The sequence below is a fragment of the Vanellus vanellus genome, assembly GCF_965231255.1.
Source record: "Vanellus vanellus genome assembly, chromosome: 2".
Classification (NCBI taxonomy): domain Eukaryota; kingdom Metazoa; phylum Chordata; class Aves; order Charadriiformes; family Charadriidae; genus Vanellus; species Vanellus vanellus.
Window position 1 is genome coordinate 152,295,598 of NC_138906.1, and position 22,741 is coordinate 152,318,338.

Genomic DNA, 22,741 nt, shown 5'->3' on the forward strand with positions numbered 1-22,741 from the left:
TGTTTAAATGTATAACACTTGATTCAAATTGATGCTCAAAGGTAAAATGTGGACTCTTTCACAATAGTTCAGTCCTGGGAAACAGCATTTCACTGCTACACGTAGTCATTTGAAACTTTATAGTACTATGGCATTTCAGCTTAAACTTCTCATCAAAATGAAATTTAATAATAACCCATGAACTACAGATAGTAGCTCATCAACACAGCGTGTGGTTTAAAATTCATCTCCCTTTTTTCGTCTTTACTGTGCTCACTGGACTATGTAATTACTTCTAAAAGATTTTGAAGAAAATGCACTAAATCACTTTCACGATTAAGCACAAAGTGGGAAAACAGTAAAACTTTTAGAATTTGCACCAAATAGAAATAGAAGTAGTTTTTTGTGTGGTAAAGAGAATAGTTAAAACAACCACCACCAATATATTGCTTTACAGCAAGAATTAGTCTTAAGAAAGATTTGTTAATTTCAGTAATCTGCCTCTATCAAAGCAATCTCCATTCACAAATATGGAAGGAACACCTGCTCAATTTAATATTTAGCTATCAAGGAAGACAATACTTCAACCCTGTCTTTAAAGCCAGGATCCTTTCACCCTTGCTTGACCAAAAAAATCCAAAAAAAACCAAACCTCAGCTTAATAGTTAAATATAGTTTAATATACATCTGAATAGGAAGTCAATTATCTTTCCACTTTATTCTTTCAAAGTTGACTCTATGATCTTCCTGAATATAAAATATTTAAGAAAAAACATATTTTTTTTTGTGATGTGGAGTAGTTGAACATTATGGAAGTCAATGAGGTAAAGAGGTTAATTGGCTACTCAGATATCTAATTCTAAACTATAACTGAGAGATTAAAACTCTAGTAGTCACCAGCAACTCCATAAGTAGCTACTGTATGGCTTTAACTGCTTATTTGCACTACCTCACTTATTTTTAATTAACTTTCAATTAATTTTTATGTGCTACATTCTCTTTTTTTAAAAAACAGTGTTGTCTTTTCAGAGTTTGACAGTTCTCATGATATGTTTCTCATATATTGGGTCAACAACACTTAAATGTGGGCAATACTGAATTAATCAGATAACTGCAATCTTGAAATTTTCACCTACTTTTTAGTTGGATATTACCTAAAATATTTTTTTTTTCATTTTATAGAATCACTTTAGATCACAATAGATCCAAAAAATGAATTCAATATATTTAGAGAAAAAAAAAAAAAACACAACAAAACAAAACAAATAAAACCCACCTTACAAGAAATATGTAATTATTAAAAATAAAAAATAAAAAGTAATTTAAAAATAACTTTTTGGGAAGTCTTTTTTTCAATATTCTTGCCCCAGAAGCACCAGGTGGCGCTACAATACAGCTTTCTATGGTCTTAAAAAATTCCCAGTCTTGAGATGTTCTGATTTTTTCGAATTTTTTGTTATACAGCTTGTGGGAAGAGACAGGGAAACAGCTGAAATATCTTTGTTCACTGCACTGTCTGTTTTAGGGAAGAACTGCTTTCTGTGCAACAGTGTTTACACCCAATCCTGAGGAAATAAAAAATATTTCTTTGTATACTGCTTCGTGCAGTGCTTTATGATCTCTGTTCCATAGCTGCTCTCTCCATAGAGTTACTTATGGTTTGGATATTCCAAAAATCAGCATCAATAACTTTTCCTTTTGCTAAGAACCAAAGACCATATATTAGTTCTTACGTAACAGACGTCGCAATCTAAGAAGAAAATGTATAAATATTAACCTGCACCCATTTATAAAGAATAGAATAGTACTCTAGATATTTTTCCCACCAATAATAATAGTAAACCAGTGATTATTATTATTATATAATAATACTACAATAAAAATATCTTTATAATTTCTTATATTTCTTATAAGAATAGAAGATCTTTATAATTTTCATGAGTTTCTCTACATTCAATTTGTTCTTGGTCTTCAGAAGCAAGAACATCAAGATATTTTAACAAGCTTCTCCATCCCCAGCAATTCATACCAAAGGATCAAGAGGCTAAGAGGCTGCCTGTTATTTCTCTTGGCTAAACTTTAGCATCATATTTTAAATGAATGAAAACACAGCTCTTTAAGTCTTTGCTGTATCTGTCGTTTGGTAGCCCAGTAGTATAGTATTGCCATTACTAGGAACAGGCTATTGAGTTTGCAAGACCTCTGGGCAGAGGCATGACAGGCTTCCTTTGTCTAAAAGTGTCTTGAGCTGCCTGGAGCTTTTTTCTTTTATAAACTTGGTTTAGCTGTAACATCAAATTTTCTTGTGATCAAGTGGCTATGACTAATTTTTATGTTTTCCTTTATCTTTGTACAGTGTACAACCACAGCTTTATAACCATAGTAGTAACAAGAAACTGTTATGTGCAGGATGAGCTATTTACCACTAATGTCATGCGGTATAGAGAAATACAGGAATGGCACTGGAATGATGGCAAAGACCTTGAGAAATGGGGACACAGAGTACTGTGAAGAACACTACAGGTGTGGTTATGATAAGAGATGTGCCAGATGCTTGGCACTGGAGACCTTATGGCTGTGAACAACTCACCCATGTTCACTTAAAGAAATGCAGATCTGGACAGAATCAGGTTTCAAGGGTAAAACCAAACAAGTATTCAACATAGATGAAAAGCACCTCATAGAGTAGACTGAAATACAATGTGGAGCTGCATTGTGAGTGGTGTAAAAGTGTGTTAGAAAGATTATCAATAACCTCAGGTGAATTAGAAAGATTATCAATAACCTCAGGGAGGGGGCGGGAAGGGGGGCAAAAGTCAAAATCACGTCCCTGACAGTGAAGCACTCCTGATGCTGACAATAACATCCCCCACTGACACCTGGCTGACGCCACAGACCTCAGGATCCTGAGAAGCAGAAGGAACCGGGGAAATTATGTGGTGTCTGTCTAAATTAAATTACATTTTCATTGATGCAGTTGTGATGCCAACTGTGCTAAAGGAGACAGCTATACTGTGGTTGTACAACACTTCTCTTGGAATTTCATCCTACAATTCAATCAACACTAAAGTTTTTATAAGCATAACATTCACAGAAGGAGATTATTTGCACGGTTGCTCCACATCTGCAGATATGGCTTTGTAACGCATTTCATAAAATAGAACCCAAGAGCTAACACAGGACTACCACTACTATAATGCGGCTATTTTCCTTTCTAAATTCAGACTGCCCTTTGGCTTCCTTCAGGCTTTAATGTAGAGGAAAATAGCCGAATTTCTACAAAAACATATGTTGGAAAAGTATAAGAAGTAATAAATCTTACATATATGACTGATTGGTCTAAGCAGTTCTAAACTGTTTCTTCAGTTTAGTAGTATCTTGCATTACAACAGCTTATGGTGAAAGTTCTATAAGCAATTTTCTATGTTACTAGCAATATATCTTAAGACATATTTCAAAACTGCAGTTTCTTTTGAAGGAGAAATTTATTTTCCAGATTACAGATGAAGTCAGTATTCACTAAGTTCTAAAGATATTTTGTCTCTGTAATAGCTCTTCAGTGTAACACACTGTTAAGGTAGAACTGTCGAATCAAAAATACTCAGATGAAAGGTAAACATCCTAGAAGTACATATTCATAACAATTAAAGTAGGTGATGCTACTCATTTACATGCCATGCCTGATATTCAAGTAGCTCTAAACTAGTATTTTGATGTTACTTGAACACACAAGAAGCTGATCTGCTTCTGGCTGCTGAATTCAAACCCGAGCAATAAAATCCATGCAACATATTGTTCTCTCTTTGTTACAAAGCTTCTATTTAACAGTTGAAACACAATTCAAATGTGAGGTAGTGATATTTGTGCTTTTGCTAGTGTAGGTTCCGGGAGGCCAGGTTTCGATATGCCTTTCAGTCAAGCCTGGAATTATGTTGTATATACCTCAACTTTCAATTTGATCAATAAGATAGGAAAACATATGATCAAGAGTGGGGGAAACAACAAGAACAAGAAACCCCAGTGCTGTGGAAGTTCACAACTTGGCATTAGTATTGTCAAAAGCCAGTGACAGTCAGTGATATAGTCAGGTAAAAGAGAAAATATTGTCATTTGTTGAAAAGTACTTAAAACAGGACTCCACATACGAAGAATTGAATTCTACTGTCAGGCTACAGCTTGATTATTTATTTTTTTTTTTTTTACGAGACAGAGACATAAATTTAAAACTTAATTGTTAAGTCACTTAAATGATACGATTAATTAATGTTAGTTTAAATGTGAAGTATTTGAGAGTTAAAAAAAACCTCAAACCAAAACCAAACCTCAAAAACAAAACAAAAAAAAAAAAACAAACCACCAAACCCCCAATGAGGAAAATTAAGACAACAACCCCAAAACCTGAGTTAGAGTCAGAAAACCATCTTATATGTTTGACAGTAATGACTCCTTGTTATGCATTTGCCGACTGCAAACCATCTTGCTCAATTTTGCATAAGGTCTGCTGGTCTTTTGTTTAAAATGGTAGAGAATGGATCTATCAGATAAAAGAAAGTCAATGCCATCTCATCTTCCATATTTTGGTACAATTTAGGATTATTCTTTACCTTTCTGCTATGGATGGAAGCAAAAGTCATTGTTATCTCATTCATAGAGGATGTTAATTATAGCATAATATAAATTAATTTATAATATGTTCGCGATTTAAATGAGCCATAATATTACTGAATATGTGGTAATGTAATATTTCTTTCCAGTATTTACAGACAATAACTTGTCTAGAACCAATCGTTTTCACTGTTGCTTCCACTCAGTAAAAAGCTAAACTCAGCTGCATCTATACAAATGATACTCCTACCCTGTTCTGTATTAACCAAGCAATCATGTTTAGAATAACCAGAAATGGCGTACAGACATTTAGTTACTATATAAAACCAAATTTGTTACATGAGCTTGAAGATAAGTTGCTGGCTTGAAGATAAGGACACTATAGCTCATACAGTTTAAAGCTGCCAGGCACTAACATTACACCTGTGGGAAAAAGGTTGTAAATTCTGCCAGCAGCTACACTTCTTTTAGAAATTATTTATCGGTTGACATTTTGCCTGGTATTTTGGCAGTTCCATGCTAGCTGTGATGATGTTTTCATTCACAAATACCACAAATACAACGATCACGACATCACAAATGAGAAAGTCTGCATTAGCTTCTTCAGTGATAGAAAGCTCGTTAACATGACAGAGAAACTGTGACAATAAAATTGTAGAAAGTGGCCATTGTAATGATTCCTTTCTGAAGAGTTGCCCTCAATTATTATATTGTATTATACCCAAAGGAAGTCAGCCCAAGGATTACCCCTGCATATTCTATCTTGCTACAAAACAGCACTCCACTTCATTCCCTGGAGAAAACTGACACAATTATATTACCATTCGTGTCTGATTGTGATCTAGCACAATCTGAAAACCCAAAGATTGCTAAAACAGTCACTAAGTAGGAGGAGAAATTTTTGGCCATGAAACTTAGAAGAGTCTTTAGCTACAACCTTTGCTTTTAAAAACTAATTTTATGTTATAAATCTGCTCAAATTTCAATCAGCCCTTTCTTGCATTTCTGGAAATCGGCAGTTTTTATTAGACTCCTGCTACTGGACAGGCGCCACATACAACCAGGGAGTTGATAGCTTACTGTTCTGCCTTGTCCTCTTCACGTGCCTGGAGCTTTCAACCCTGACACCAAACGCCAATGTAGCAGGATAGTTTAGACTCTTTCTTAGCTTGTTTCACCTGCCTTAGAGATTCCTAGCAAATTATAGGGCACATTTTTGCATCTGTACAACGCCCACCCATAAAAATGTCTCACTGATGTCATGGCTTTGAGTGATTTAGAAAATCAGAAATTCAGAAGCATTTTTAATTTCACCATTCTGTTTCCATCAGAAGCATATGCAAACACCATTTTCCACAACACACCCTTGTAGAAAAGGTGGCCAACGCCTTCTGGGCTGAAATGGGCAGAGTATTGCCAGAAGGTCAAGGGAGGTGATTGTCCCACTCTGCTCAGCACTGGTGAGACACAAGTGGGTGCTGGGTTCAGTGCTGGGCTCATCAGTGCAGAAGAAACGGGAACACACTGCATTGAGTCCAGTGGTGAGCCACAAAGGCGATTAAGGGACAAGAGCATCTGGCACACATGAAGGGACTGAAAGATCTGGGACTGGCCAGCCTGCAAAAGAAAAGGCTCAAGGGGAATCTTATCAGTGTGCATTAAAATTTACTGGGTGCAGGAAAGGTGATAGAGATAGACTTTTTTTCAGTGGTGCCCAGTGACAGGACAAGAGGCAATAGACACAAATTGAAACATAGGAAATTCTGATTAAAAATAAGAAAAAGCCTTTTTATTGTAAGAGTGACCAACTTGGAACAGGTTGCCCAGAGAGGCTGTGGCGTCTCCACCCCTGGAAATATTCAAAACCAACTGAACATGGCCCTGATCAATCTGCTCTAGCTGACCTTGCTTTGAGAAGGGGGGGTGAACTAGAAGCTCTCTTGAGGCACCTGACAACCTCTGTGACTTGTAATTTATTTGTGGCCACATCATTTCCAAATGTAACAACAGAATTGCTCTCAGTAGAAAAAGATCCATTGTTTTTTAGAGTATGTTTACACTAGCAGTTTGGCACACAAGTATACACACTTCTAAGAAGAAAAAGCCTACTTGATAAACAGTACGGAACACATATGTTGGTAGGGAGATACTGAACGTCTTCAAGATGAAACCAAGCAGAACTCAATTACCAGGGTTTCACGTAATGCTATGCTAATAGGGACACAAGGTCAATGTACTCCAACAACTAGAAATAAGGAAACACAGCAACACTCCAGCAACCAGGTCTTACGAGGCAGTTTCTGGACGTCTAATAAGTTTCTAGGCTTTGAGGTATCATAAAAATATTTTAATATGCATTTTAATAAAAAGAAGTATACTCTACCTGATAGCCAAATGTGTTGTTTTGTGACCCATGCCTTGGGACTCCTGGATTTTCACATGCTGTGCGAGTAGGTTCTTAAAAAAAAATTACAATAAATTAAATAAAAAACAAATTACAGTCTTTAATGAAACACATGAATATATCACAAAATTAAGCTTATTCAATAACATGCAATAAGCCAATGAAATAAACAAAAAAAAATAACTTGATTCTTAAAGAGTATAGAATAACACCAGGATTCAAAATAGCTGAAAACTCCTAGACTGACTTAGCAAGAAAAGGACTAATAAGAATTTCAAGACATTTCAGTACTATGGGTGTAACCTTACCTATACATCGAGGAGAAGAACCACTCCACGTGCCATCTGCTTGGCAAATCCTGGTGCTGGAGCCAACCAAAATAAAAGGAAGACTGCAGCTGAAAGAGACTTCTGACTGATAGATGAAGCTTTTGCCTTCTCTTTTCCCTTGAGCAGGTACTCCAGGGTCACCACAAAACTTTGCTGTGAGAAAAGACATGATAGAAATGTAATGTGTCATTTATTAATATACAAAAAAATAACACCTCAACTCAGTCAAGCAGTTACTCCAGGTTTTATATTGATTTTATTAAACACAGGTCAAATACTATGTAGCCAATCTTTAGTCTGCTTCAGTTTGCAATAATTTTGCTAGCTGTTCAAAATGCCTACACAGTGGGCTTGGTCAGTAGCTTGAAGTTTTTATTAAGGCCCAAATAGGTTACATAACATTTTATTAAGGCCCAAATATCCACAATTAACCTCTTCAACATCAATCTGCAAATCTTCCTATAGAGAGCAATCAGAGAGTGTACCAAACCTTCACGTCAATCTCTCATACTCTCCTGCTTTCTGACACTTACACAGTGCTCAACATTTTTTGTATCATTAAAGGGTTTATCAGACAGATTTTAGGAATCATAAGTTTTTACTTTCTCGTCCTTCACTGAAAGATGTGGTATGTATGGAAATATAACACTCGAAAGTCAGTACATCTAACAAAACAAAAAAAAAAAAACAGTAAAGAAACTTCAGCAGCAAACTAGAAGTCGAACACTAATAAGCTGTTATTAGGTGGGATAAGTTTGACTGATAAGAACATATTTTTAAATTGATCTTTTTACTTTCTCCTCAAAATTCCTTATGTCTACAGCATAGCATAACTAAGTAAATACACTGCTGGCAATTTACCGGCCTTCCGCAGTATAAAGCACTGATTATTGTCAAAAGCTGCATTTTGAATAATTGATTCAGGATATGCAATCACTATGGTAAACCCTGTGCCATCAGACTATATTATTCCCTGACACACTGTGAATTCCAACATAGTAGAGTCTAATTTTGTATTAAACAGAAAATGCTGCAATATGCACAAAAAAATAAAACCCTAACCCGGGTCTGTGTCACGATATATTTCTAAAAACGTGTGTTGTATAGACAGTGAAATTTTCTTCTCCATCTTTCTCTTCTATAAACACCATCTCTCAAAAAACCACCTTCAAAATACATTTCTAATATCTCTGTCTTTGTCACCTATGTCTTCAGCTTTCCAAAGGACCTGCTCACATGAAATGCTCCTGCCCTCCACCTCTTACTGCAGACACTGACTGTATGGGAAATCCATGCACACACATATGTTGCTGAAGGAAAAGGGCTTAATCTATACATACCAGAAATGTATACATTTTCATGGCTTTGAGTGGAATGGGACTGTCTGCAGAACTAAAGGCCAAATTCTGAAAAGATCTATGAATTGAGGATAGTGCCAAACAGTGAACCTCATTGTCTGATTGACAGATCTTGGTTGTAATTTATGTTTTCATTAGAAAATTCTGTGGAAGTCTTAAGTTGAAAATACATGAAACACTTATATATTTTTAACACAGAAGCTTGAAGTTGTCTCCTGAACAGTTCTTTGTACCAACAAAGTAGCAACCACTCTCAAGGAAAAAAAAAATCCTCACATTAATAAATCATTTTTTTTGTAAATTTATTAATTTTCTATAAAATTAATTAAATTCCACCACTTAGTTGTCAGTCAACTTTACCCAGTCACTGAATAGCTACTGAATATCTGCCTTCTATATAGGTAACCATGGAAACCAGGCATCATGCTAAAACACGACAGTTTTCTTCTGATATTGGAACACGGAACTACAGAGCAAAATAAAGTTGGAGCAAACTGGAAGCTCCGTGAGTGCTCCCACTCCCAATGGAAATATTTTCCTAAGGATTCTGAGAGCCTTTAACACACACAGGGCCATGGAGCTCTTGCAGTGAGGCTGTGAGGCTAATCTCATTTTTCAAAGACATTTAATTGATTAACAGCAAGCCATATCTGTAGTTAGGAGTTTTCAGGCATAGGCCTATTTTTATTTTTTTTTTTTTTACCATCTATTGCCAAGTTTATAAAAAAAGCAGTCCTTTACTCAAATTACTATATGAATAATTAGGCAGACAAATTTACTAGGCCATAGATGACAAATACATAACCAAAGACACCACTATATTCCATTCTGAATAATTATTCCATTTTACAACTATACCTTGCATATCTTCAGCTACAGGGTCTATGGAACCAAGCTGGGAACTAAATTTCTAATGTCAAGAACTGCTTAAAGATTGCTCACTGAGAATGACTTTCACCAGCTCGCTCTCATTTCTGCCAGATGGCAGCTAGTTTAAGCTCTGACAAGCACTGGCTGCCAATTGATTTCTCCTGCAAGCCAATGGACATCATTGCACATCAACACCATTGCACATCAACACCATTCAGTTAATGTAATCTCTGCATGAAACAGCCTTTAATTCCCAGGCAGCTGCATTCTGTGCTAACTATACCTTTTAAAAAGTTTAAAGGTGGAACCCCTTTTTCACAGAATATTGCAGTATTGAGAATTCCAACCTCAAAGATGACAAATAGCTTGTGGTATCCAAAAGTGAATGTAAGGACACAATATTTCAGCCAAGAATGAATGATGAAAATAATTTTTCATTGTCTTTGAAGTTCATAATATAGTGGACTCTAAAAGAGCTTCATCTAGAGAACTTAAACAACAAATGTTGATGTGTTTTGTTTAGTGGTTTGTTTGTTTGTTTGTTTGTTTGTTTTTTCCAGAAACAATGCCTTTCACCATGTTCCAGCTGTGGCACATACAGTTTCAGCAACACTAAACAACTGTTGTTGATGATATGAGAATACCATTAAGAAAAAAGTAAAAGATCGTCTATGTGATACACTTTCATAGTAGTAGGTATAGCCAAAACACAGAATATTTCTGACAGGGAGAGATGAAGAATACAAAACAAAAAAAATAGTAAAAGAACAGAGAACTGCATTTTGCAACATTTAGCAAGCTACCTGGCAAGCTCAGCTACTCGGCAAGCTCAAATTAAACTTCAGAATCTGTAGAGCCACAAAGATGAAATTATCCTCTTCCAGTTGACTCCTTGCTCAAAACCATTACAGGGTTTCAGTGGTATAGCTATTCTACAAATAACTGCAGAACCTTCTTCAGTGCAGTCAATTGAATATCTCTCAGAAGCAGCACAATTACTTCTTTAAAAAGATTTTTTTAAATAATGAGCAGAATAACATCAACCTAAAGAAAAAGCTGCATTTGCTATTGTAATAAAATTCTTAGCAATATAAAAATCCATCAATGTTATAACTTTCAGGTTAACAAAATTTACTGCATAAAATATATAACTTAATTTAGTGTAGGGGGAAAAATAGACAATTGCCAAGGAATAACTCTGGGTCCTAGTCAACATTACCAACAGAAAAATACTCTCTGTGACATAAGAGAAAGTTTAGGATGAATAATGAACACATGCAAGAGATTTTAATGAAAATACCCCTATTCTATATGTAGCTGGATCTGAAAACAAGCAGCACTTCTTAATCTTGTTTTGCCTTGGATTATTTGGTACACATTGTCTGTAATTTTTTTTTTTTTTGCACTTGTGTTTAAGGCTTTGTATATGCTCAAAAAGGATTTACAGATATTCCTGTGTCCTCCTCAATCTACAAATTATGTAACAACTTTGGAAAATATCAAAGTATCATATTTGTCCCAGGTTTGAAATGAACTGAGCCACTGCTGGGGGTAGGAAGAAAAAAAAAAAATGGTGAAAACTTTAAAGAGGGAAAAAATCACTATAGTTGAATAAAGAAATACAGGACCATAAAGTAAATACATACGCAAGCACTGAGGTACTTCACCACTCCATGTTCCATTCCCAACACAAGTCAAAACAGCAGGAAAAGAGAGTTCATATCCTGGAGAGCAGACATAGCTAATGCTAAATCCCCAGTCCAAGTTTGTTCCTTCCAACCTTCCATTAGAGATCTGCGGAGGAGTTGGGCAGGTAACAGCTGCAATAATATTCAAAGTAATTAGGCCCAGCTGCTGTAAATATCCCTAGTGTACACAATTACTAGAAGAACCATATGTGCTAATTTCACCTTTTTTAGAGGACAATACAGTCAGGACATGCTATCTTCCTTACTGTATTCTTGCCACATTTCCTGAAGTTCGTACTTCTGGTTTCCTCCATTTAGGAGGCAGTGGCTGATTGATGAAGTGCCTTAAATAAAACAGGATGCTGCATCAAATCAAATAGGAAGACTACCTAAAAAGCAGTACGGAGACTATGAAGTGTACAACATTTAATATATGTCTGGTAGTATACACAACATTATTTTGTTTGCCTGGTTAGACAGCATAGAGTACAATTATCTTTAGTTACCATGGTAATAGTCAAATACTTTCTTCCTGTTAATCAGTTTAAGCAATTGCTAGATATTAATGCCCAGGGATGAAATTCCAGGATGATTGCTCCAAAATATGACTTGAAAGACTACCTCTAAGTTTGGTTAGTATTTGCTTCATGAATAAGCTCCTCAGCAAAAGCATCTAGCTTCTAGCTAGAGGGAGAAAATTTAAGGATTTGCAACCTCTTGAAATTGTCAGTGTTGCTAACTCTAAGAAGGCCAACAAGAAGTATTTCAGTATAGTTTCTCATTTCCAGGCCTCCCAGGAAAAAAAATAGAAACATTTTTTACTCAGTTGTAGGAAAGAGGACTGAAAAGCACCACAGGAGGACAGTAGAAATAAACAGACATAACTGCAGTGATGAGGATAAAAGTTCTATTCACTGGATAATGGGGTAGTGACAAATAATTGCTAATTGACAGCTGAAGGAAAACAGGTATAAAAGAAGTTAAATTAAAAAAATCTGAATCAAAAAGAGAAAGGGGGAAATTCATGCCGTTACTAGATTGAATGAGAAAGAGAAAAGGGGTAAAAAAGATAAAAATTGGGAGAAACTGCGCTAGCAAAAGAGTAAGAAAGCAAATGAAACTAGTATAATTTGATTTAGTAGAGACATTTGGGTTAAACAAGAAGAGGTGGTGACTAAAAATATATCAGAGAACACACAGGTGAGAAGAATGGAGGAATGAAAAGCTGCGCTCATAACCTTTAAACTTATGTTTAGGCAGCTGTCATCTTGCAGGCTTAAAAGAAGTCAGAGGCACTAGAACAGGAGTACGGCGTATTTGAATGTGATCTCCAGAAGGTTCACCATGTACCATTTCTCCATTTTTATTACACACTTCAATGAGAGAATCTCAACTATTTACATCACAAAGATGCTCTGCAGCATCATTCATGGCTGTTTGAGAATGCTGGATGAAATAGTACCATTATTAAGTAATCCTTTTCCAACCAGTAAACCAAATCTAAAATTTAAGGCCCTATTTTTTATACTTTCTGTTTGTCTTGCTCTGGTTCATAGTTAAATAAAAAACACCAACCAACCAACCAACCCAGAAAAGGACATGATAGCTTTTGCAGCACTTTCATGAGGCATTAATAAAAGTTAAAATAAGTACTCCAAGCAGCGAAAGTCTGTCCACATTCTCCAAGAGCTTCATGACTAGTCCTTTTAAAAAGATCTGTATGTTTTAACTTCTGAGCTGATTAATAAAGGAAGAAATACCAGTCAATAATTAGGAAAGCAGGCAGAAGAAGTAGCACGAAAATGGGTGTAATATCAGAATTTTGGGGTAAAAAAGCAAACCAAAACAACACCGAGCAACAAGACAGAATGCCTAAATATTTTTGTCAGAGATTTAACCATAAATGTGTAGAGCAACATTTCTCAGTTTAAGAGAATGCAAGTCTGCAGAAAAGACAATGCTTGAATAATTGAATATTTAGTTGTAGATGAACATGCACCCTTTTCCAACTAGGCAAACCCTGAGAATTATTTATATCTTCTATTTCAATGGCACTGTGACAATTACACATCCATTTTCTGCCCAGTTCATTTTCCAATTATTTTGACTAAATGGTACCAGAGGACCCTGACACTTCCTCCTGACAGTCAGACTTAATTGTTATACATTTCAAACACATTACTGCATATTATATATTACTTACATAGTCAAAGAAATGGGGGTTATTAACTTACCTAGTACACTCACACAAACCTGTGTGGAGTAGAATGAAATTCTGAGAACACTAGGGATTCTGCATAAGATTATTATTTAGTATTTATATAAGCCATAAATAGCTATGACCTAGACCCAGAAAGACTCAAAAATTCAAAGCCAAAATTGACAGTCTAACTCTTTCTTTGTATAGTTCTATTTGAATCAAATCAGGGTTAGCTCTCCTGCTCCCAGGTAGGTGCCCTGTAGTCCTTTAGTCCTTAAGAATTTGAGGCTGGGAGAATATATCATAAATATTTGTTCTGCCTTATGATCTTCTAGCTATTTGCTTACAGCCACTCTTGAAGACAGACAGACTCTTGGTCAATAGGACCACTATGGCCGTTCTTATAATTGAAGCAGAGGTTGGCTAAGAGCACAATACAAACAGAAAAAAAAAAAAAAATATTGTTAAGGGGATATAAAAATCTGGCATCCTCAAGAATGTGTTGGGAAAATAACTTTAAAAATTGACTGTATCAAAGGTGAATTAGAATTAAACTGGACTTGGTAAGACATTGGGAGAACTGTGCTCAGCAAGGAAAGAAACTGCAAATGGGGTGGAGATGTGAAATTTATTTGATCTGCTTTGGTGAATGAATTCAGGGGTGGAAAATGAGAACTGCTGAGCATGTATGTAACCATACATCCGGAAAACAAAACAGAAGGGAGAAGGATGAGAACAAAGCAAGTACAAACTTAGCTGAATAAGTTTTAAAACAATAGAGATCAAACATACTTAATGTGAACCCAGAAAGAAAACACCAAAAAGGTGATGCTGCTTCTCTACAACTGTGGTATCAGGAAGAGTGAGAAAAATTACTCTAGAGAGATGTTTTAGGGTTTAGCAGGCAAGTGAGCTTCTCAGAGAAAATTGTTTTGACAACACACATAAGGTGGTCTTTCAGTAACATTGAGATTTTTTGCTGTTTAAATTTCAACAGACAACATTAAAAATTTCCAATAAAACACAAAAATCAGGAATGAAATTAATAAAAGAGAGAAAAAGGAAGATCTTGAGATTAATCCTTTCAGTTTTCACAGTACAGAAAATAAGATGAAACAGAAAAAGGTTTATTAGGAAATTTGCTAGAAGGATTTAGTCTTTTTGCTGAGTATGTTGATACAGCACAGTGATGCTCAAAGGTGCATTTCTAATGAAGGATGGATCAGAGAAAAATCTTAGTATTATGGATAGGGTAACCCAGAACAATTTGCCTTTGACAAAGTTCAGTTGTATAAATGCAGACCTTTCCCGAAGTTGTCTATCACATGCTTGAGTGGTCTTTTTGTAAAGACAGGGACATACATAAAGTCATTTTTAGTATGGCATGCTAATCTAAACAAACAAACAAATATAAACAATTATTTCATATCGGCTAATTCAGTTGAGCAGCAAAGTAATAAAATTTTCTATGAAGCTACAATAAACATTTTTCAACATACTGTGCTGGTATGAAAAATAAAAGGGAAAAGAAGCAAAGGATGAAGTGACCATTCTTGCAGCCAATTCATCCTAAGTTTTGAATTCTATGGAAATATTTGACTGACTCACTACAATAAACTGTGGATGTAAATGTCATAGAAGAAATAGTTGACAATCAAAATAAATGCTGTACCTTTGCATGTTGGGATTACTCCACTCCATGTGCCATTGCTAGTACAGGTGCGAATTAAGGAGCTATTTGATTCCATTGTATAACCAGGTTGGCACATATAAGTAACATTTTGTCCAACAACATAATCATCACCATATCTCATGCCATTGGCTGGGACTCCTGGATCTCCACAGCTGATAACTGCAAGTGAATAGTTGAGGAACAGATTTTAAAACCTAAATGTGATGTATTTATCTGTGAGAGGAAAAACATGGGGAAAAACTAGGAATTTATTGGGGAAAAAAGGAGAAAGAAAAAGTATCATATTCTTATCTCTACCAAGAGAAGATAAACATATATGTCATCTAAATTAGCTGCCAAACACAATATGTTGAGCTGTATAACAGTTACATTTGGAGAACATCAATACATCTGTTCAATAGCAGAAGTAATTGACTGTAAAATTTTGATCAATAAAATTTCAAGATTATAAAATAAAAAATAAAAAAAAAAAAACAAGAAATAATCCATATGTAACTTCCACACTTTGATACCCTCAATACAGTTCAGAGCTTCATTATTAAACAAGCAGATAACTATTATTTAATTTACTTTTCCATGGGTTTATCCTGAAAGGAAACACAGTCTGGAAAATTTAAGATATATGTCTGCAAAAATCTCCCACTTTGTAAATGCTCACATGGTTAGTATGTACATAAACAGATGAGAATGTTCAGGCAACCCCAAACATGGGCCATGGCTTATGACAAAATTAGGCCTATAGTACTTTAATTAATGGAAATTCTAAGACTTCTTGTGACTTCTAGTGTCAGGAGATAATTTAATCTCCTAATGAGATTAAACATTCATAAGGAGTTAATAAAGAATTATATCATTATAATCTGAGAATAATATTAAAATAGGTAAGTTTCTCTCAGGTCTGGTCAACTGGATCTATCAATTTCTGAAACAGTTTTCAGAGTAAGAAATCTTGAGAACCCTAGTGGCAATGATAAAAAGATGTTGTTTTCAGGAAAAAAGCAAACACAAGGAAAAAAAATCTAGTTCATAAAAAATACATCACTGATGTGTTTTACAGTTTACCTTATAGTAAAGTCAACAATCCCCCTACAGCATTGTTATTGCTTCTGGGTAATTGTGGGAGGCAGTTTCCTGTGCAGAAAGCACATTCTGCCCACCTCTGATGCAATGCCAAAGCATGGCCGATGTGAATGGCACCATCTCTATATGCTGGCTACCAAAATGAGAAAACCCGTGGCTAAATGTTTGTAGTGTATTCTGGCCAGGTCCCTTGGTCTAAATAATTGGGGAACCAAGAATCCAAGGTATATAGTGTGCCTGCTCTACAGTTTATCACAGTCTGAGTGAGCAGATGCTAATTAAGATTCATACTTCAAACCTTAAAAAAAAAAAAAAAAAGTCCTACAGAATCACTGTCTATGGATACAGAATAGAATGTAAAACATACCACAGGGTTACCTGGATTAGTCTAATGGTAGCTAGTGCAGTAATAAAGAAAATTGGAGATCAGCCTGTTTTATTTTAGCTAGTAACACAATAATTTTAGTTTTTTAAAAAACTTTAAATTCACAGGATTTCATTGTCATTCTTCAAAAATATAGAGCTGTGAAAGAACTGTTTCTCTTAGTTACACGAATATACTCAAATACTCTACATTTTCTATCTTTCTTTATTTGACAGATTCCATTTACTACCCTTAACATTGAAAAATTAGCTAAAATCATCCTTGATATTTTTCCAGTTGTGCTATTGTTTTGACTGAATCACAATATACTTCTCATACCTTTATCCTTTTTTCCCCAATAATAGCAGATGTCTAGGTTGTTCTACCTTCTCAAAATTCCTATCTTCCTATCATTAACTTTTCAAGCCATATTTCAAAGGAAAAAAAAAAAACAAAAACAAAAACAAAGACAAAAACACAGAACAGACAAGATTTTCTTTCATGTCTTTTTGCCCTTCTGTACTTTCTAGTCGTTATCTTACTATAGGAAAAAGAGTTGCATGAAAGAAAATACTTAAGGAGAAAAAAAAGAGTAATTTGTCATATTACTGTGTTGTAACATTAGAACTGTTCATAGAGGTGGTTTATGAGTGGTACCAAAAAGATCCTTTTGCTCTTTTGTCTTATAATGCAGCATTTGACTTTCAGAGAAATCAAAAGCAGATGGAAGGAGGTGACCTAGATTTTACTGAGATACTGTGTTTTGTCATAAACATGGGAATAAAGCTTCAACTAAGAAAAACACGTAGTAGATACTTAGAAGGTTCAGTGGCATTTTCTTAAGTTCACAGACAGATCCGGACAGTCAGAGTATTATAGAATGGTGAGATATGAAGGGATCTCTGGATGTCATCTTGTCCAACTCCCTTGCTCAAGCAGTACATCCAATCATTCAAAGTTGGAACACCTCCACTTAAATCACTGTGGTAGGCAAAAACCTGCTTAAATTGTTGTACTGAGCCTGACCAGAGGATCATTGTACATCAAGGAGTCAGTGATCCACAATATGGTTAATGTGAGTAGCCTCAGGCCTGCGCTGCACATCCAGTGTGGTCTTAAGACCCGTGCTGTGCCACACAAGGCACATCCAGTGTGGCCTTAAGACCTGTTGCTGTGCCTTGGCAAGGGCACAACCTCAGCCAGCTCATTGCAAAAGAGGAGCTGCAAGCAGCTCCCACCCAGTATCAGCAATTACTCCAGCTGCATGTCCTTGCTTTTAATCTAAGAGTACAGCAAGAAGTTCTCATGAGAACATTGTCTCTGACTGTAGAAATGACAGAGTTGTTTCCTTGTAAGAACATCCTGTAATAGCTTGAACAATTGAACAGGGTGAATCATAGAATCACAGAACATTTTGGGTTGGAAGGGACCTTAAAGATCATTTATTTCCAACCCCTCTGCCATGGGCAGGGGCACCTTCCACTAGATGAGGTTGCTTAAAGCCCCATCCAGCCTGTCTTTCAACTCTTCCAGGGATGGGGCATCCACACCTTTGGGCAACCTGTGCCAGTGTTACACAACCCTCAAAGTGAAAAATGTCTTCTTAATATCTAATGCAAAAATCTACCCTCTTTCAGTTAAAACCGTTACCGCTTGTCCTACCACTACACTCCCTGACAAAGAGTCCCTCCCCATCTTTCCTGTAGGCCCCCTTCAGATACTGGAAGGCTGCTATAAGGCCTCCCTGGAGCCTTCTCTTCTCCAGGCTGAACAATGTCAGCTCTCTCAGCCTGTCTTCATAGGAGAGGGCCTTCAGCCCTCTCACCATCTTTATGGCCCTCCTCTGGACTCCCTCCAACATGTTTGTGTCCTTCATATGTTGGGAGCTCCAGAACTGGACGTAGTACTCCAGGTGGAGTCTCACGACAATGGGATAGAAGGGCAGAATCATCTCCCTCAGCCTGCTGGCCATGCTTCTTTTGGTGCTGCCCAGGATGCAGTTGGCTTTCTGGGCTGCAAGTGCACATTGCCAGCTCCTGTTGACCTTCTCATCAACCAACATCCCTAAGGCCTTCTCCTCAGGGTTGCTCTCAATCCATTCTTTGCCCAACCTGTATTTGTGCTTGGCATTGCCCAGACCCAGGTACAGGACTTTGTGCTTGGTCTTCTTTAACTTCATGAGGTTCCCACCGTCCCACCTCTCGGCCTGTCCAGGTTCCTCTGGATGGCATCCCTTCCCTTCAGCGTGTCAACCGCTCCACATGGCTTGGTGTCATTGGCAAACTTGTTGAGATTGCACTCAATCCCACTGTTCCTGTCGCTGATAAAGATGTTACGCAGTGCCAGTCCCGGTACGAACCCCTGAGTGTTTCCACTTGTCACCAGTCTCCACTTGGAAATCAAGCCATTGACCACAAGTCTTTGAGTGCGACCAGCCAATCAGTTCCTGATCCACCGAGTGGTCCACCCATGAAATCCATGTCCCTCCAATTTAGAGACACAGAGGTGAGACTGACCAGCCCGTAGTCCTTTTTTCCCTTTTTAAAACTGGGGGTTATGTTTCCCCTTTTCCCAGTCAGAGGGAGCTTCAGCAGACTGCCACGACTTCTCGGATATGATGGATAGTGGCTTGGCAACTTCATCCGCCAGTTCCCTTAGGACCCGTGGATGTATCTTATCAGGTCCCACAGACTTGTGCACCTTCACATTCCTTAGATGATCTTAAACCCAATGTTCTCTTACAGTGAGTGGTTCCTCAGTCTCCCAATCCCTGCCTTTGCCTTCTGAGACTTGGGCAGTATGGCTAGATGCTAAACATCTGTCTGATGATTGCAAATAATAAATGAAACCTTTACTTGCTCTGCTTGTGTGCACAGCTCACAGCTTTTGCTTCACCTATTAGATTGTCTTTAACTCAATCCACAAGTTTTTGCACTTTTACCCTTCCAATTCTCTCCCCCATCCTACTGGGGGGGGAGTGAGTGAGTGAGAGGCTGTGTGGTGCTTAGTTGCATACCAGGGTTAAACCACAACAGCATGGTAGGGACAGTTAAGAAAAAAATTAAATAAAACTGCCCTGTCAACAAAGTCTGTTGGCACTACCGATTCTACTGTTTTGGATACACTTTGAAATCATTACGAGAAAATTGTTCCCTTAGAACAGGTAATCTTCTTCAAGCATATTTTATAGACCTGGAGACAAAACTGGCAGGAGAAAGAGGGGATTGTTAACTCACAATCTGTTAACTAGCCTATTTAGCTAATATTGTCCATTAACTCTTCTTAATTATCTGTTAGCTATTTAAAATTGACATATTGTCATAAGAGAGAACATAGCAAGCATGATGACATTTAGTATATTTTTTAATTTTATATTTAGATGTGCTAGGGAGCTATAGAATTAAAGGTCTGTAGAAAGGGACACAGCCTGGACACAGCTCTGAGTAACCTGCTCTAGCTGATCGTTGCACAAGCAGAGGGGTTGGACTAGACTATCTCCAGAGGTGACTGCCGACCTCGGCTATTCTGTGATGCTGTGAAACGCCTCTCCATTTTGGGGTATTTTAGAGCTAGTATCAGCTTAGATACAAGTTGTAGCACCTAGAAGTGTTTCCACACCCCTTTAGGAATTAGTTAATAGTCAGCAATGATCAAAAAGGCAGAAATGAGTCAGTCTGACATTCTGAGAGTTTGTACCTTTTTTGGTAAGATTTTAATTCAACCATTCTTTTCATACTCTGACCACTCTAGGGGATATGCATCAAACTAAAAAGCCATGAATAACATTATGACTGGAATAAACATATAAGAAGATATACTTTTTAGATGTGCAATCATAACAGAGAACTGTGTATTAGGGATGTCAATAAATGTATTGTTTAACAAAGTTAAAATACTTGTATATTAACTAAATCAATACTTCTTTTATATTACATAGAATCTTCACAATGCCTATTGTTTTATTAGGCTACTTTCTCTGTTAAGACATTTTTCTAGGTTTTTAAGCAAATATCTCAAGTTTCTACTGGAGTAGTGTTTTTTTTTTAAATATTTTTCTAGCATGTACTTCGGCTAAATGTCATTCAAAAATACAAGAAAAAAATATAGATGCAGTTATCATCACAAAACACCTTTATCCTCGGTACAATTAATTTGGTTCTCATTATAACTTGGAAAAAGATACTAGATAAACAGAAACATTGGGCTCTCTCACAGGTTTGCTGACTGCAAAAACAGCTGTCTACATGCTTACCATTAAAGATGGATTAAAAAAGAAAAAAAAAAAACACAAGAAGAAGTATTCTTTATCATCTTACTTTTGGGTTGCTGTAAGTGTGTAAAGTAGCCAACTCTACAAAAAATAGGGTATTAGCTCAAAATCTGAGCAACAGTTTGCTATACCTCTGATGAGGACTATCCTCAAAATGATAGTCAGTCTCAAGCGTCACATAAATGTGAAATTTTCATAAATTGCTGCTAAAAGATGAACTAGGACATGTAATAGAGCAGGAGCAGATGGGCTTGAAAATAAACTGCTGCAAAATGCTTATTATGAATGTGAGAGAAGCTGAAATATCTTCTGTTAGCTGAGGAACCAAAGGAAGTATAAGGTTAATGAAGAGGCCAAATAGAAGATGTTATCTGAGAGCGGGACAACAGTTTTGACCTCAAAGTCACTACAAGAAGAAATCTCAAACGTTCATTTCAAGGTTTTTATTTTCTGCCCTCCCAAAGACCAGAATATTACACAGTTTTCATGGTGAAGAAAAGCAATTAAATGAATAATATCTGAATATGACATCATAAAATAAAAACAACATAAAAAATATATACAACAAAAGAATTAATGCAGGTACACTGCATAACCGTAGAACTCCTTTAAATTGTACCAGCAGTCTAGATATTTTACTATACTGTGTCTGTCTTTAAAAAAAATATGCTTCATCTTCTCATAGCATTATATTTTTTAAAAGTGTTTCATGTACCAAATGATGTATGATATAGTGCAAGAAAAAGCTGAAAACAATTTATTTTCATCTAACTCCTATATGTTACTATGTTGTCTTTCAGAAGAGAGAAAAACAAAGACTATTCATTACAGATGTGTCTTACTTGTGCAGTTTGGCAAGGATCCAGACCATGTTCCATTGGCAGTGCATTGTCTTACAGATGATCCAGAAAGTATGTATCCTTCCATGCATGAATAAATTACTGAATTAGAGAATGTAGTTCCATCAATACGAAATACTTTTCCATTAGCAGTTGTTCCTGGATTGCCACACTGCACAGCTACAAAGAAAAATGTTAAATATTTTTTAAACAAAGTAAAGATAATTTTTGAAATAGTAATGTCTAAGGATGATCCTGCTGCCAGCAGTGCTATGTGTAGAAATCTGTGCTGTTATCCTGAAAAATGTAACTTTCACCACCTACTAATAAGTCATGTTGTACTGTAAATAGCTGTTTGCATGAGTTATTTGGTTTTACCCTTTTGTATGTAGGGAAACACAGCCTACAAATTTAACTTTAAAATCTACATTAAAGGAAACTTAGCTTATCTGCAAAGATAAACTCCCAATTACAAGAAAATGTCTGATCTACAATTATCACTGTAGATTTAAGTTGACTCTATAGTACATATGCATTTATAGCATTACCAAAATACATTTCCTACCTAATTCAAAGCACAGGATAGAGTCAAACTATTATTTCATAGGCAGGTGTAAACATGATGTTTCCCAGTTTTTCAATGGTCAACTTTGGAATTTGAATCTGTCTTTCATATGTGACTATATCTAATCTATATGACCTAAACTAGAACAATATACCTGTGTGTGCATTACACACCTATATATACATATCTGTGAACCAGATTAATCATTTCAAGATATTTTTAGGCGGAAAAATAACACTAAAAGTTTGTTAAAATATAAAAGGGGGAATTCACTTATATAATAGATAATATCGAAGAACAACAGAAAGTTCAGTTGGGCTAAGCATATCTCTTCAGATAGCAACATACAAACACATATATATTTTTACATTGTGTGAGGTTGGCAATCATTCAGCAGAAAGGATATTACAAAACCAGCTTGTTAAATAAGTTTTTAAAATGAGGTGACTGTTTCGTAGAGATAAGGCTGTCAACAGTGATAAAGTAGATAATAAGAG

At 36.2% G+C, this 22,741-nt stretch overlaps 1 protein-coding gene across 3 annotated transcripts in view; it reads right to left on the bottom strand.

Annotated features, from left to right (window-relative positions):
• Positions 1–22,741, bottom strand: part of CSMD3 (CUB and Sushi multiple domains 3) — a gene marked incomplete at both ends in the record, with an annotated part of 716,885 nt that overhangs the window by 22,668 nt on the left and 671,476 nt on the right. For all 3 annotated transcript variants that reach the window (XM_082479076.1, XM_082479075.1, XM_082479074.1), the window contains 5 exons: positions 6,968–7,041; positions 7,297–7,470; positions 11,192–11,365; positions 15,106–15,285; positions 21,683–21,859. In XM_082479076.1, the coding sequence (XP_082335202.1) occupies positions 6,968–7,041; positions 7,297–7,470; positions 11,192–11,365; positions 15,106–15,285; positions 21,683–21,859 (779 nt within the window). The remainder of the gene's footprint in view (positions 1–6,967; positions 7,042–7,296; positions 7,471–11,191; positions 11,366–15,105; positions 15,286–21,682; positions 21,860–22,741) is intronic.